Raw genomic sequence first — 13215 nt, 5'->3', positions numbered from 1 at the left:
TCAAATTTAACCTTACTTTAGTGCAACTAAACATAATGAAGCTGGCTGTCATGTCCCAAAAGCAGTCCTTAGCTTGACAAACCAGATTGAGAGCCATTAATCCATGAGTTGAATCAAGGATTTCTCTTAGAGAAAAATAACATGAAAAGCCTTGGCTAATAACTGAAAATGATCCCATTCTTTGAAATTTTAGCATATATGTGTATTTTTCTCACATCGTCTACAAAACTTAATACCTTTAATAGTTTTACGTTTACAGTGTCTTTAGTTGTACTCAGTGAAAGCATTGTGAACTGCTTTAAACTCCTTCATTTTCCATCGTAACAGAGATCTATGTTTTATGCTCTGCCTTTACCATTTGTTTGAATCATGCAGATTGGCATTATTTAAACTTTCCTTCAGTGGCTTTGTTCATGTATGAAAACAAAAGACTATTCATAGGAAAATGGTGCACACCTATCATCCCAGCCATTTGAAAACCTAAGGCATAAGGATCTCAAATTGGGATTTAGAATGTTAAATTTAGCAATTTAGTGAGACACTGTTTCAAAATAAAGTAAAAATCACTAAGAATGTAGTTCAGTGTAAAGGAGCTTGATTATGTCACCAAGAGACAGCCATCCATGGAAAACAGACTAATGTTAAAATGGTTATATTCAAATCTTATGTGTGCTCATATTGGAAACCTAACACATATCTATTCTGATATAGAATTTAAAACACATAACTTAGCAACGAAGAATAAGGAACTCCAATCCTTGAGCAATAACAAGTCCTGACCGAAAGCCCAAGGAATCAGTAGATGTGTTTAAGGAAACAATCAACTTCCTATGATTTTTCATGAAATATGGCCAGTCTCAATAACATTTAACATTTGTCTCTTATCTGTGATTGCTGGATCTGCTCCAAGAAGGGAAATATACATTGAAAGTAGGTATCCATAAGTGGAAATTGAAAGCTAGACTACTAGGTATAATGTTTGTGGGTAAGTCATGGGCTATCTCACATCAAATAGTTTTTCAGCTTTGTATGAATGTACAAACAAGACTAATTCTGAATTGCTCTGGTAAGCCTCTGATTATCTCTCCTAAGTTTCTAAACTTTATTTCTCTCCTAACATTTGGGTCAGTGGCATTAGAGTGTGTGTGTTTTTTAAGAAATCATTTCAGGTGCTGACCTATTCAAATGTGTCTAAGACCTCTTTTATTGAATGACATTCTGCTCAAGACAGGGATTCTGACATTTTCCCGGTATTTTTCTCACATCGTCTACAGAATTCTTTAAGTGAAAGTTTAACTCTGTTCAGAACTTTTCCTTGAGGCTATTCACCAGATTATATTCAGTTTAGTTTGATTTCTTAATTTTCAATGACGCAAATCCTCTATGGTCACTTTTATTTCTGTGGGAATCCAGACCATCTGATGGCCTGGATCAGAGGCTCTTTATCTTACCCAGCAGCCTCCACAGAATGAATGTGTAGTGTATCCATTGCTTGGTTGAGTGACCTCCAATAAACAACAAGGCAACCTAATTTTCTTTACAAATGTGACCATTGTCATGATGCTCTCTCCTTAGGGATCCCACAGCTTCATCTGGCAGAGGGGGCCCATCGCTGTGTAGGAAGAGTGGAGATTCTTCACCAAGGCTCATGGGCCACCATCTGCGATGACAGCTGGAGCACGAGTGAAACCCACGTGGTGTGCAGACAGATTGGCTGTGGAGTAGCTACCTCTGCCACACTCAATGATTACTTTGGGTCGAGACCAGACTCTATCCATCTGAATGCCCCAGGCTGCACAGGAGATGAGACCCATTTGTGGCATTGCCCCTCCTGGAGCTGGGATCAGCACAGCTGTACGCGATGGCCAGCTGTAGGAGTCATCTGCTCAGGTATGGTCTGTATTTAATCCAAGGGGAGGAGAGATGGAGAGTGCCAGGAATGTACATGTCTGATCTTGTAATAGAAAATGTGTGGTGATTTTAGGACTGAGAGGTCCATCCATAAAGCATGAATACTTACGTAGCTGAAGGTGATGGGCCTCACTGGCTTCACTGTCATTAAGGCTTGAATGTTATTTCCCACTTAGGTGGATTTATCTAGCAAGATAGTTCATTTTGGTGTCTTGCTGATTAGAATCAACCTTCATAATTTTGTTTCTGTAATTTACCTACAATTCCTAACGTCAGTAAATTAACATGTATATGATCAAATTGTTAAAGGAAGGTCTGATGAGAAGCCTGTACATGACCCATTTGCATTGCATGTTTCTGTATTATAGAAGGAAACAATGTTTAAAACTAACAAGGTGCTGAATGATAGTAGCAGGGTTAGACAAGCACAGGAAAATTTTTAAATTATTGTGTATTTCTAAGTCTCTTTTTCTTGGATTGAGACATTAGTTACAATGGTAAAGATCTGTGAATGAAAGGCCTGAATCATAAATTCTTCCTGAATCAACATGAGAAATGTTTCGCTGTACATTTTTCTTCTAAAAGAATGAGTAAAGTCTGAGTTGTAAAGAAACTTAGTACCTGCTGCCAAACAAAGCAACGCTGGATACAATGGAATTCTCAGTACCTATATAAGCAGAGAGATAAAATATTATCTTTGATAATACCACTTCTTTACATTTTGCCTAAAATCAAGTATAGCTTATTTCTAATGGCTTCACCGTAATAAGAGAAATGCATTTGGGAGCTTATGTCTTAAGAAGATCTATGCTTTTCTCCTACAAGACTTAAAATTTCCCACTGAAAAATTATCAGTGTTTTTACCTGGTTACGCAGCACCTATGGAAGTTTCTGGGGTGTTATAAAACTTGAAATAATGCTCATATTTTGAAAATATACTATGGAAATGGTTTTCAATATGGTCTTCACACACCTGTCTCCTAAACAAATATAAACTCTGTTCAAAAAGCTCAGATCTGCCTTCTGTGAAGCCCTCTCTGGCCCACACTTCATCACTTCCAAATCTGCCATTATCTTCAACAATCTCTGAGCCTTCAGCAACCATCCTGTTTTCTTCTTGCTGTGCCTTATTGAGAAGGACACTATGTCCACTGAGCTTTCAAAAGTGACAGAAGCACAAGAGTATACGTAACTTTGATCCTTAGGAACACACGTGGATCTTATATGTTATGCCTGAAAGACACCATAAAAGACATTGACAAGAGTACAAAAGAAATACAGTAACAAAGAGTTCTAGGAAGAGAAGGGAAAACACATATTGGTTTTTCACAAAGTTAAAGGCAGTGTAAATCATGTTTTTAAAAAGAAATACTCCTTTTACACATTTCCTGGAATCCATGTGCATTTCTGTGACTTTAAGGGTACATAGCATAGAAGGCTTCTGTTCATATGTGCCAAACTCACATGAGACACCTACAGGTTTTAATTACAAGAACCAAGATCCTTAGGCCAACAGATCAAAGACGTTTCCCTGATGTTCTGGGTCTGTGGACATGCTTTTCCTCCTTGTCTGAAGTAACACTGAGGTCAGTCATCATGTAAAGATATCACTTTATTTCTCAGAGATTTCAATATTTAGAATTTTGTGTTTCACATTTAACTTTTGCTATATGAATCCATTGGAGTACCTGTGGAATTTGATTAAATGTAGTCATGCTATTCTATAATCAGTAGTTGTTCCTAAAATTATATATATGGCAGAAAGAGAGAGAGAGAGAGAGAGAGAGAGAGAGAGAGAGAGAGAGAGAGAGAAATTTCATATTAGATTAGGAAGACTGATTGCTTTTGAAAGAGCAAGGAACTAGCTGGAAGCCATCAGTGTGAGTTCATTTTGACCTGAAAATTAGGATAAAAAGTGTCAGCGAATTCAGGAAACAATTTCTTCACAATGGTTATACTGTGAAAAAGACTCAAGTGCGAGCATCTTTAACCTTAGATCAGGGAGATAACAAGAATTTTATGATTGTACAGGAAACAACAAAAGCAGAGAAACAAAGCCCAATGAATGGGAAATTCATCGTCAGTTATTGTCTAATTGATCAAAGTCAAGGATCTATCATGCAGAGCTTTGACAACAGGTTTATAACTGTTGGACCCATTGTGTTAGTTTTGACCCTTCTCACAAGATGTGTATATGGTTTACATTTGTTATTTCTGAAACAAGGATAAAATATGGGAGAATGACTCAGAAAATTACAATTCGAAGGGCAAGATTGTTTGAATTCATTCATGTTTACAGCAGGACAGTAGACTCCTAGGACCATCTGTTGGAATTCTGATAGGGTTAACCAGGAATCAGCCTCAAGATTAAGGTAGAAAAAGAGACAGATACAAATAAAGCAAAGATGTGAAGGTTTCTGTTTTAGTCATCCACTGGAGATCTGAGAACTCAAGTGAAGAGTGAGTGAAAAAACAGCCTCTAAATCTGTGTTAATAAAGAAATTTTAAAAATATTGCCAGTGACTGGAAGTCCCAGTACATTCTCAAATTTGAGTTTAACCTGGGTAACATAGCAATATGCAGTCTCTAGGTAAATAACCAAAACTATAGAGCCAGGAATGTTACTCAATAGGAAGGCTCTGATTCAATTACCAATATGAAAGAAAAAAGATGAAGAAAAACAACATGAAAACAAAGAAAAATAAAATGGCATTCTATCTGAATTTATTCAATCTATCACTCATTTTGTAAGCTAGAAAACCACGTGCAATGAAAATATGAAATAGAAATGGTTAGACTGAAGTCAGGTCCTGCATGGTTGGTGATCTTGGATCGTGACAAAATAGGGACCCCTAATGTGCACCTGCACCTGGGTAGAAATCAGAGCAGCCAGGGAAGCTATGGTAGCATTCACAGGCAAAGCTGACTTCCATTCAGAATTCTTCTCTGCCTGGTAGTGGGCATTTTACTCATTAGTACACTTGTCCCTGTCAAACAATGTCAGTAGTGAAGTTTCAACCCACAGTGCAGGTCTCATGATTTTCAAGTCTATAAGACTGTAAAAACTTGTGTACATTGTGTAGTTGTATTTTTATGTCCAAGAATGTATTTTTTTTGGCTTTTTTTGTTTTTATCGGTACCAGGGATTGAACTCAGGACTGCCTGCTTGCAAGGCAGGCACTTATGCCGCTGAGCTAAATCCCCAACCCCTACCAAGAATGTATTTTAACAACATTCTATTCATATTATGATACACTGTTTAAATAGTGTTTATTATAATATAATATTGAAGCCACCACCTTGGTCAAAAGTCAATGCAAAGTTTCCTATAATATCATTTAAATGACCTTATAGAGTTACTTTAGAATCTGGACTTTTGTTTTCTTGTGCAACCACCAGAAATAAGAAATATTCAGTTAGAATGCTGTATATTAATAAAATACACCAACACTTTTACTTTTCTTTTCAAATTACTTATTGGAGAACAAAACATTATTGAATAATTTGCACTTGAGAAAGATAATATTGCTTTTAATTATTAATAATGTTTGTTACTTAAAATTTCATGTTTGTAGTCAAATATCCCCTTGGATCCTGAAGTCAATCTTAAAATTTCTTCCTAAGCAACTTCCCTAAGTGTTTCCTGATTTTTTTTTTTAATTTGACTTATGAGTTACAATTTACTTACACTAAACTATCAACCACAAAAAAGATGAAGGCACAAGGGATTATTCATTTCTGATGCAGTTTCTCAAAATTCTTTCTGTGTTCTGGATGAGAAATTTAATGCGCACCATTTGGATATATTAGTGTCAAAACGTGGTTTCTGCTTCATTTGCTCTCTAAATTGTAGGCCTCACTCTCATTTTTAATAGGTAAAATAACATAAATTGTGAGGTTTAAATAAATGCTGAAAAGATTTCATTCTTTGTCAACTGTTCATTGTGGACAATATTAGGCAGGGACAGATATATCCTAATGATGGAATAATGAAAACCAAGCCTAATCTTTTTGTTGTTGTTGTTGTTGCATGAAGTCAAATTCAATGGATGAATGTAGATCTTAGAAAAAAAGAAAATAATTTATAGATAGGTGCATAGATGAATGGTAGATCAATAGAAGCATTGGTATCAAGATTAGAATTCTGATGTTCCTCTTACAGGATGGAAAATCATGAAACTGGCTGAAAATTCTTGAATTTATGATGAAACACTTTCTCTTGTGGCTCTAATTTTAACATCAAGGTTCCATCCACTTCCTATATAAACCAATCGTATGAAAAGAAAAGCTTTAACAATAGAACTGCCAACATATCATTCACATTTTCTAAGCCTGGATCAAGAACACTTATGTTTTTATCTTCCTCAGGATTTGTGCGTCTGGGTGGAAGTTTTGGACTCTGCTCTGGAAGAGTGGAAGTGAACTCTGGAAGAGGCTGGATTCTGGTGTCTGATGTGAACTTCACATTCCCCACTTCCCAGGTCATCTGTGCAGAGCTGGGGTGTGGCAAGGCTTTGTCTGTTCTTGGAAACTTGTCCAGAAATGCCAGTGAACAGGTGTGGAGTGAAGAGTTCCAGTGTGAGGGCCAGGAGCCTGAGGTCTGGTTGTGCCCTAGAGTGCCCTGTCCTGGAAGCAGCTGCCACCATGGTGGAGGTGTTGAAGTTATCTGTGCAGGTGAGACTCATGGACAGCAGAACTTTAGCCACTCTGCATAGTATTCAAATGTCATATCTAGCGTATTTTATCTTCTTCTTCTTTTTCTTGCTCTTCTTGTCTTCATCTTCATCTTTTTCTTGTTTCTCTTCCTCTTCTTCCTCTTCTTCTTCCTCTCTTTTCTCTTCTTTTTCATCATACTCTTCTTCTTGATTTTGACCAGTTCTTCCCATATTCCCCCTTTCATCCTTCTTTTCCTTGTCCATTGCTCTGTTTTCTCCTCCTCCTCTGTTTCCTGATTACTGTCTAAAATGACTAATATTGCTTAAGACAACTTTATATTTCCCAGTTTTCTCTTACACTTTTTGATTTTCATTATTCTTATTGTGAAATTTTGTATTTGTCTTAGTGTTACATTCATGAGAACTAAGGTTCCAGATCAGCAAATGGGGAGGATAGGAGGATGAAGAATATAAAGATAAAGACAGAAAGCTGAGTTCAGGTTTAACCCTTCCTCTGGATGGGAGGCAGAAACTATCAACGTCAATTTGAGTTTATTGTACATATGTAATACAATGCCCATTTGTTAAGTTAGCTTGCTTGTTTCACCCTGGGCTGGAACGTCTGCTCTTCTTTTCTCTCCATTTCCCCAGGCCATTCCTTAGGTGTTCTGTCCTTGGGATGTTCTTCAAGTTGTTTAGAAAATATTGTTCCAGTGGAAAATCATAGATGGTTGTGAGATCGGACTAAACTATGGTCAGCCAATAAGATGAAAACAAGTATATGTGGGAAGCCCTGTAATTGGCTTCCAATTTGTAACTGCAGGGTGCACCACCTTAATCCCCTTTAGGAGTTAAGTTTGTTAATTAAGCAGCACCTTGCATAACTTGTTTAGCCTGTCTCATTTTTCATGGATTATGCATATTGAGTACTTTGCGGGAAATCTGAACTGACCTATAAAACCTCAGCCTTGCCATTGTTGCTATGTTACTTGCTGATATCTCAGCACCCAACTCCCTTCTCGATACCCTATATATTTGATATGCATTCCTTGAATAAAGAGAGACTTGATTGGACTTCCTCAACTTGTCTCCGCTCTTTTGTCTCTTGTTTCCTTTTCATCTCCACTCCCTCTCTAGGGTCTCTGTGGACTTACCCACAGGCTGGGTCAAGTGGCGCCCCAACTTGGGACTCAAGAACAGGGCACTTAGTGAGGGACGCTGTCCATGGGCCCAAAGTAGAAAAAGAAAAAGAAAATAGAGGACCGACGTGGGAGCCTGCCTTGCCTTTGAACCTCAGTAAGTGAACAGCGATTATGGGACAAGAAATTAGCCAGCATGAGACTTTTTTTGAAAGCATAGAAAAGCTTTAAAGACACAAAGTGTAAGGGAAAAAAAAATTAGCAGTTGTGTCCACTAGGACAAGAAATGAGTCAACGTGAGATTTTTGTTAAAAGTTTTAAAAAGGCTTTAAAGACAGGAAGGGTAAAGAGGGAAAAAAAAATTAAGCAATTGTCCATTAGGGCTAAACTTTAACTCGGGAGCAAAGCAACCCTGTAGCCAAGCATCCGTTCCCCATACTCTAATGGCCATATAGTTCCGGCTTTAGCGTGTTTAACTTTCAATACTAGGAAGGAATTAAGAAACCAAATTGAACATTTAAAACAACAGATTGAACTAGAAAAAGAACATCAGGATTTGATAGATCAATTAGAAAAACTAAGAACAGCTAAATTTAAAATGAAAAATGAAACTAATCCTGAAATTTCCTCTAGAGCCTCTCCCGCTCAGCGACCCCCACTGAGAGGCATGAATTCTTAATTTACCCCTCTGGCCTGATCCGATATTAAAGCTAGATGATATGGAGGCTTTCCTTGTGACAGAAATGAAGGACACAGAAGGTGGAGTTATTCGAGACTACTCTGGTTTCAATTTAAACTGAATAGAGAATTAAAAACAGTGATTACACAGTAGAAAGACAGCCACGTATACTCTTGCTGTCTTGGATTCTTTGGCTGATGGCTGGCTCACACCTATAGATTGGCAAGGATTGACCCAAGCAACTTTTTGGTTGGGGATTATCTTTTGTGAAAATCAGAATATATAAAAAATTGCAAGGAGACTGCCAGGCACAATATGTAAGCCAGCAATGGGTGGGACCTTGATATGTTAATAGGGGAGAATGCCTATGCCAACAGAGAGGCCCAAAAGCAATTTATGGGCTATATGAGTTCCTCTCTCAGGAGCATTAAGCAGGGGCTGGGGATTTAGCTCAGCAGCATAAACGCCTGCCTTGCATGCAGGCAGTTGTGAGTTTGATCCCTGGCACTGATTTAAAAAAAAAAAAAAAAAAAGTGTTTTACCTGTGGAGAGACTTGTCATTTTGCAAAGAATTGCAAAAAAGACTCCAGAGATAGAGATTCCAATGTCAATTACTTTGACTCATTTAAAAGGCATAGGTCAAAGCCAAAACCCAGAAACAAGTTCAAAACTTCTGACCTGGAAGGACAGAGAGGGCAATCAAGGCACAATACAGCCATATGTCATCGCTGGATTACCAATAAATCTTTGGGGTAGAGATCTACTGCCACAAATGGGATTATTCATGGGTAGCTCAAATACCATTGTCACTGCTCAAATGTTAAACAGTGGATATTCACCTGGTAAAACTGTATCTTTCCAAACAAACAGTACATCAGCCCAGACCACAGAGTTGCATGCTGTCACTGTAGCCCTTTCAGCATTTCCCAATAAGCCCATGAATTTATAAACTGACAGTACTTATATTGCACACTCTGTGCCCCTGCTAGAAACAGCTGGCCAAATCAAAAGTGCCTCCAGCACTGGAGAAATGTTTAGGCAAATACAGGTGCTTATTATAAAATTAACTTGCCCTTTTATTATTGGATATCTGTGTGCTCACTCTGGGTTACCAGGACCTCTGGACAATGGTAATCATACAGCAGACCTGGCCACTTGACGGCAAGCTCTCCTTTGTCCTTTGCTAATGTTAGCTCCAGTGATCATGATGACAATGTTACTTCAGCACAAATAGTCATCAATTACACCATCTCAATGCCCAAACCCTCCGTCATGCACAAGATCACTAGATAGCAAGCCAGACAGATAGTAAAATTGCCCTTCTTGTGCCATGCACCTCCCAGTTCCACACTTTGGCGTTAATCCTAGAGGACTTATCCCCAATGCACTATGGCAAATGGATGTCACCCATATGCCTGAGTTTGGCGATCTTAAATATGTTCATGTTACTGTAGATACTTTAGTGGTTTCATTTATGTCTCTCTCCAGACTGGCAAATCTATCAAACATGTTATTAGCCATATGTTAACTACAAGTTTTGGGATGCCCACAACAATTAAAGACTGATAATGGTCCAGGCTATGCTAGTTCTGCCTTTGCTCATTTCTGTCAACATCTTAATATTCATCATATAAAAGGCATACCTTATACACCTCAAGGTCAAGGCATAGTTGAAAGGGCACATCTCTCCCTAAAACTCAATGTTGATAAAATAAAAAAGGGGAATGGTGCCCCACAAGGGGGACACCTAAAAATATTCTATCTCATGCCTTATTCATCCTTAATTTTTTTTTAAATTTGGATGCTGCTGGACAGTCAGCAGCCATGTGTTTTGGGCATACTGAAACACAAAAGCAATTTGCTTCTGTACTATGGACAGATTCCCTAACTCATGGCATGGTCAAGACCCAGTCCTTATCTGGGAACAATGATCAGTAAAGAGATGAAATCTGCAAGATGGCTGCCAGAACAATTGGTTAATCCAATAGATCAAATACAACAAATAGAGGATAATGTTACAGATGACTCCAGGGACGAAAAATGACCCCAGAGAGAATTTTTTCGCAGCTTTTGTTTTTCAGTTGATGGAACCAACAGCCTGGATCCTGTCTCTTGCAATTATGATGACTAAGTTGATGGCTTTTGTGAAACAACTGGTGGATGCTACAAAAAATGCAACCTATACAGGTCCATTACCACAGGCCTGGAATGGCTGATAGAGAAAATTATGTGGAGCCTGCAAAACTGTATTATGATAATGCTTTGTGAAAGCATGCTGCAAGCTCCATTTCTCTTGCCTTGGTGTGATAGACTGGATAGCCAGAGATGGGCAAATGGGCCTCACATGGGATGCCAACCTCCACCTAAGCAAGACCAGGGCCTCTCTCTGCCCTGCCTTCCAATGACCGGTAAGACTAGGTTGCCCCCCGCTGTGGAAGCGCCCTGACCCAAGACAGGCACAGTCTCCTCAAAGATGCAGCCTATGGTATGCCTCTTATATTTTAAAGTACAAGGGGACGTGTGGGGAGCCCTGTAATTGGCTGCCACCTTATATCTGCAGGCCGCACCACCTTAATTCCCTTTAGGAGTTAAGTTTGGTAATTAAGCAGCACCTTGCATAACTTGTTTAGCCTGTCCCATTATTCATGGATTATTCATATTGAGCCCTTTTGCGGAAAATTTGAACTGACCTATAAAACCTCCGCCTTGCAATGGTTGCTACATTACCTGCTGATGTCTCAGCACCCAGCTCCCTCCTCCTTAATACCCTATATATATTTGATACTGATTCCTTGAATAAAGAGAGACTTGATTGGACTTCCTCAGCTTGTCTCCGCTCTTTGTGTTTCTTGTTTCCTTTTCATCCCCACTCCCCCTCTAGGGTCTCTGTGGACTTCCTCGCAGGCTGGGTCAAGTAGTCACTATCAAATGAGAAAACACTTTTTTAGCTCCGCTAAAACTTTGCTGATTTTATCTTTCAAAAAGGCACCTCTTTGTTCTTTTATTTGTTTATTTTATTCATTTGCAGTCTGATCTTTTATATTTTTTGCAAACTAATAATTTTCTGTTCACTTTGTCCTTGTTTTAGATGTTCCTTTAGTTGTTCTGTTTGTGTTTTGGAATGCTTTGGTAGCTTATTTTAAGGTATTTCTTTTTTAACTGAAGATGCTTAAACCTATAAACTTCACTTACAGAAATACACATACTACATCCTGTAAGTTTTAAATTATGCTTCTCTTTAATGTGTTTCAAGAATTTAAAATAAAAAAGTCTTTGAATGAATTGAATAATTTTCTCCTTGAGTTCCTACATTTGAAGCCCCTTTCCTGTTTTCTCCTATTCCCTCTGAACATGGTTTTCTTATTCTTTGTTAGTGTTCTGCTCTTTTCATCTAGAAGTCCTCCAACTAAAATGCTCTCTTTTCAAAGGTTTCATCTATGCAACCCTGTTTCCCTTAACTTTCTATCAGATCTATTAGATTGGATAGGAAAATATTTTAGATTTTTATGGTTGTTTCTTTTGTTTTGTTTTGTTTTGCCTTCTTTTGTCTCATCTTGTTTTGAAATAAGATCTCACAATGTAATTTAGCCTGGCACTGAATTCACCATGGAACCGAGGCTGACCTTAAACAGTACAATCTTCCTGCCTCCACATCTCAGATGTGGGATATGTCTGCTACATCAAGTAGAAGCACATTGTTCAGTCTCTGTATATTTATGCTATTTCCAAATTTCTTTCATTTGTTTATTTCTAGATTTTAATCACTGGATCAGAAAAGATACATGATATTACTATGATATTTTTTGAATACATTAAGTCTTAGTTTGTGGCATAATATATATCTGTCTTAAAGGATGCTCATATGCAACTGAGTTATGTATTCTGTTCTTGTATGGAAGATTCTATGTATCTGAGTCAAGTCCAGTTTACATAGCATACAGGTTAAATCTATTTTTCCTTTGCTGATTTTTTGCCCAGATGATCTGCCTATTACTGAAAGTGGATGTTGAAATCCCTGTTATATCGCACAATAGTTCATATATCCCTTTAGGTTTATGAATGTTTGTCTTGCTGTAGTGACCTTATTATGATTATATGACCATGTTGTATGGCTCTCTTTATAATTTTTCACATTAAATCTATTTTATTTAGAATAAATGGGTTACTCTTGTTCTTTTTTTTAAGTTTCTGTTTACATGGAATATCTTTTTTTTTTTCATTTATTCACTTTCAGGCCCAATTTATCCTTAAAAATGAAGTAAGTATTTTTTGGGTAATATACACTTTGGTAATGTTAATTTAACCATTTGTCATTTTTATTTTGAATATTCCTTAATAAATTATTGCATATATTATTTTTATGTGTTTTATCTTGGAATCTTCTTCCTTATGATATGCGATTACCTTTAAAAATTATGCTATTAAAATATTCTGAGGTTGTTTGCACACTTCTTAGATTGTCTTGTGTGTGTGTGTATATCTATGTATCATATATATTTCTTGAAATGTTTTCATGTTACACATGAAATGTTTTCATGTTGCACATGAGCAATGGATTTGACTTGCTCTTCCTGAAGCTTGAGATGTAGCATTAGGTTATTTATTTGTGCACATTCCATTTTCTTTATCTGACTATTTATTGCTAAATATTTGCCTCTTAGGACTGCTTTCACTGCATCCCATTGGTTACAGTATGTTGTATGTGCATTTTCATTGCATTATAGGTATTGTTTTATTTCTTCTTTAAATTCATCTGTAATGCTCTGGTTATTCAGAAGATTGTTATTTAATTTCCATGTATTTATGCATGTTTTGCAGGGAGTTTTGCCAT

At 37.4% G+C, this 13215-nt stretch overlaps 1 protein-coding gene across 1 annotated transcript in view; it reads left to right on the top strand.

The window, feature by feature from the left end:
* LOC100732380 (antigen WC1.1-like) overlaps positions 1–13215 on the top strand; it is a 157069-nt gene that overhangs the window by 57468 nt on the left and 86386 nt on the right. Inside the window, 3 exon segments of the mRNA XM_063238276.1 lie at positions 1576–1890; positions 6280–6585; positions 7704–7862. Coding sequence (XP_063094346.1) covers positions 1576–1890; positions 6280–6585; positions 7704–7862 — 780 coding nt within the window.

Source organism: Cavia porcellus, unplaced genomic scaffold (genome assembly GCF_034190915.1).
Source record: "Cavia porcellus strain 051 isolate PalLab524CR breed Dunkin Hartley unplaced genomic scaffold, mCavPor4.1 scaffold_27, whole genome shotgun sequence".
Classification (NCBI taxonomy): Eukaryota; Metazoa; Chordata; class Mammalia; order Rodentia; family Caviidae; genus Cavia; species Cavia porcellus.
Note: the sequence above shows the minus strand (reverse complement) of the source record. Positions and strands in the feature narration are given on the sequence as shown.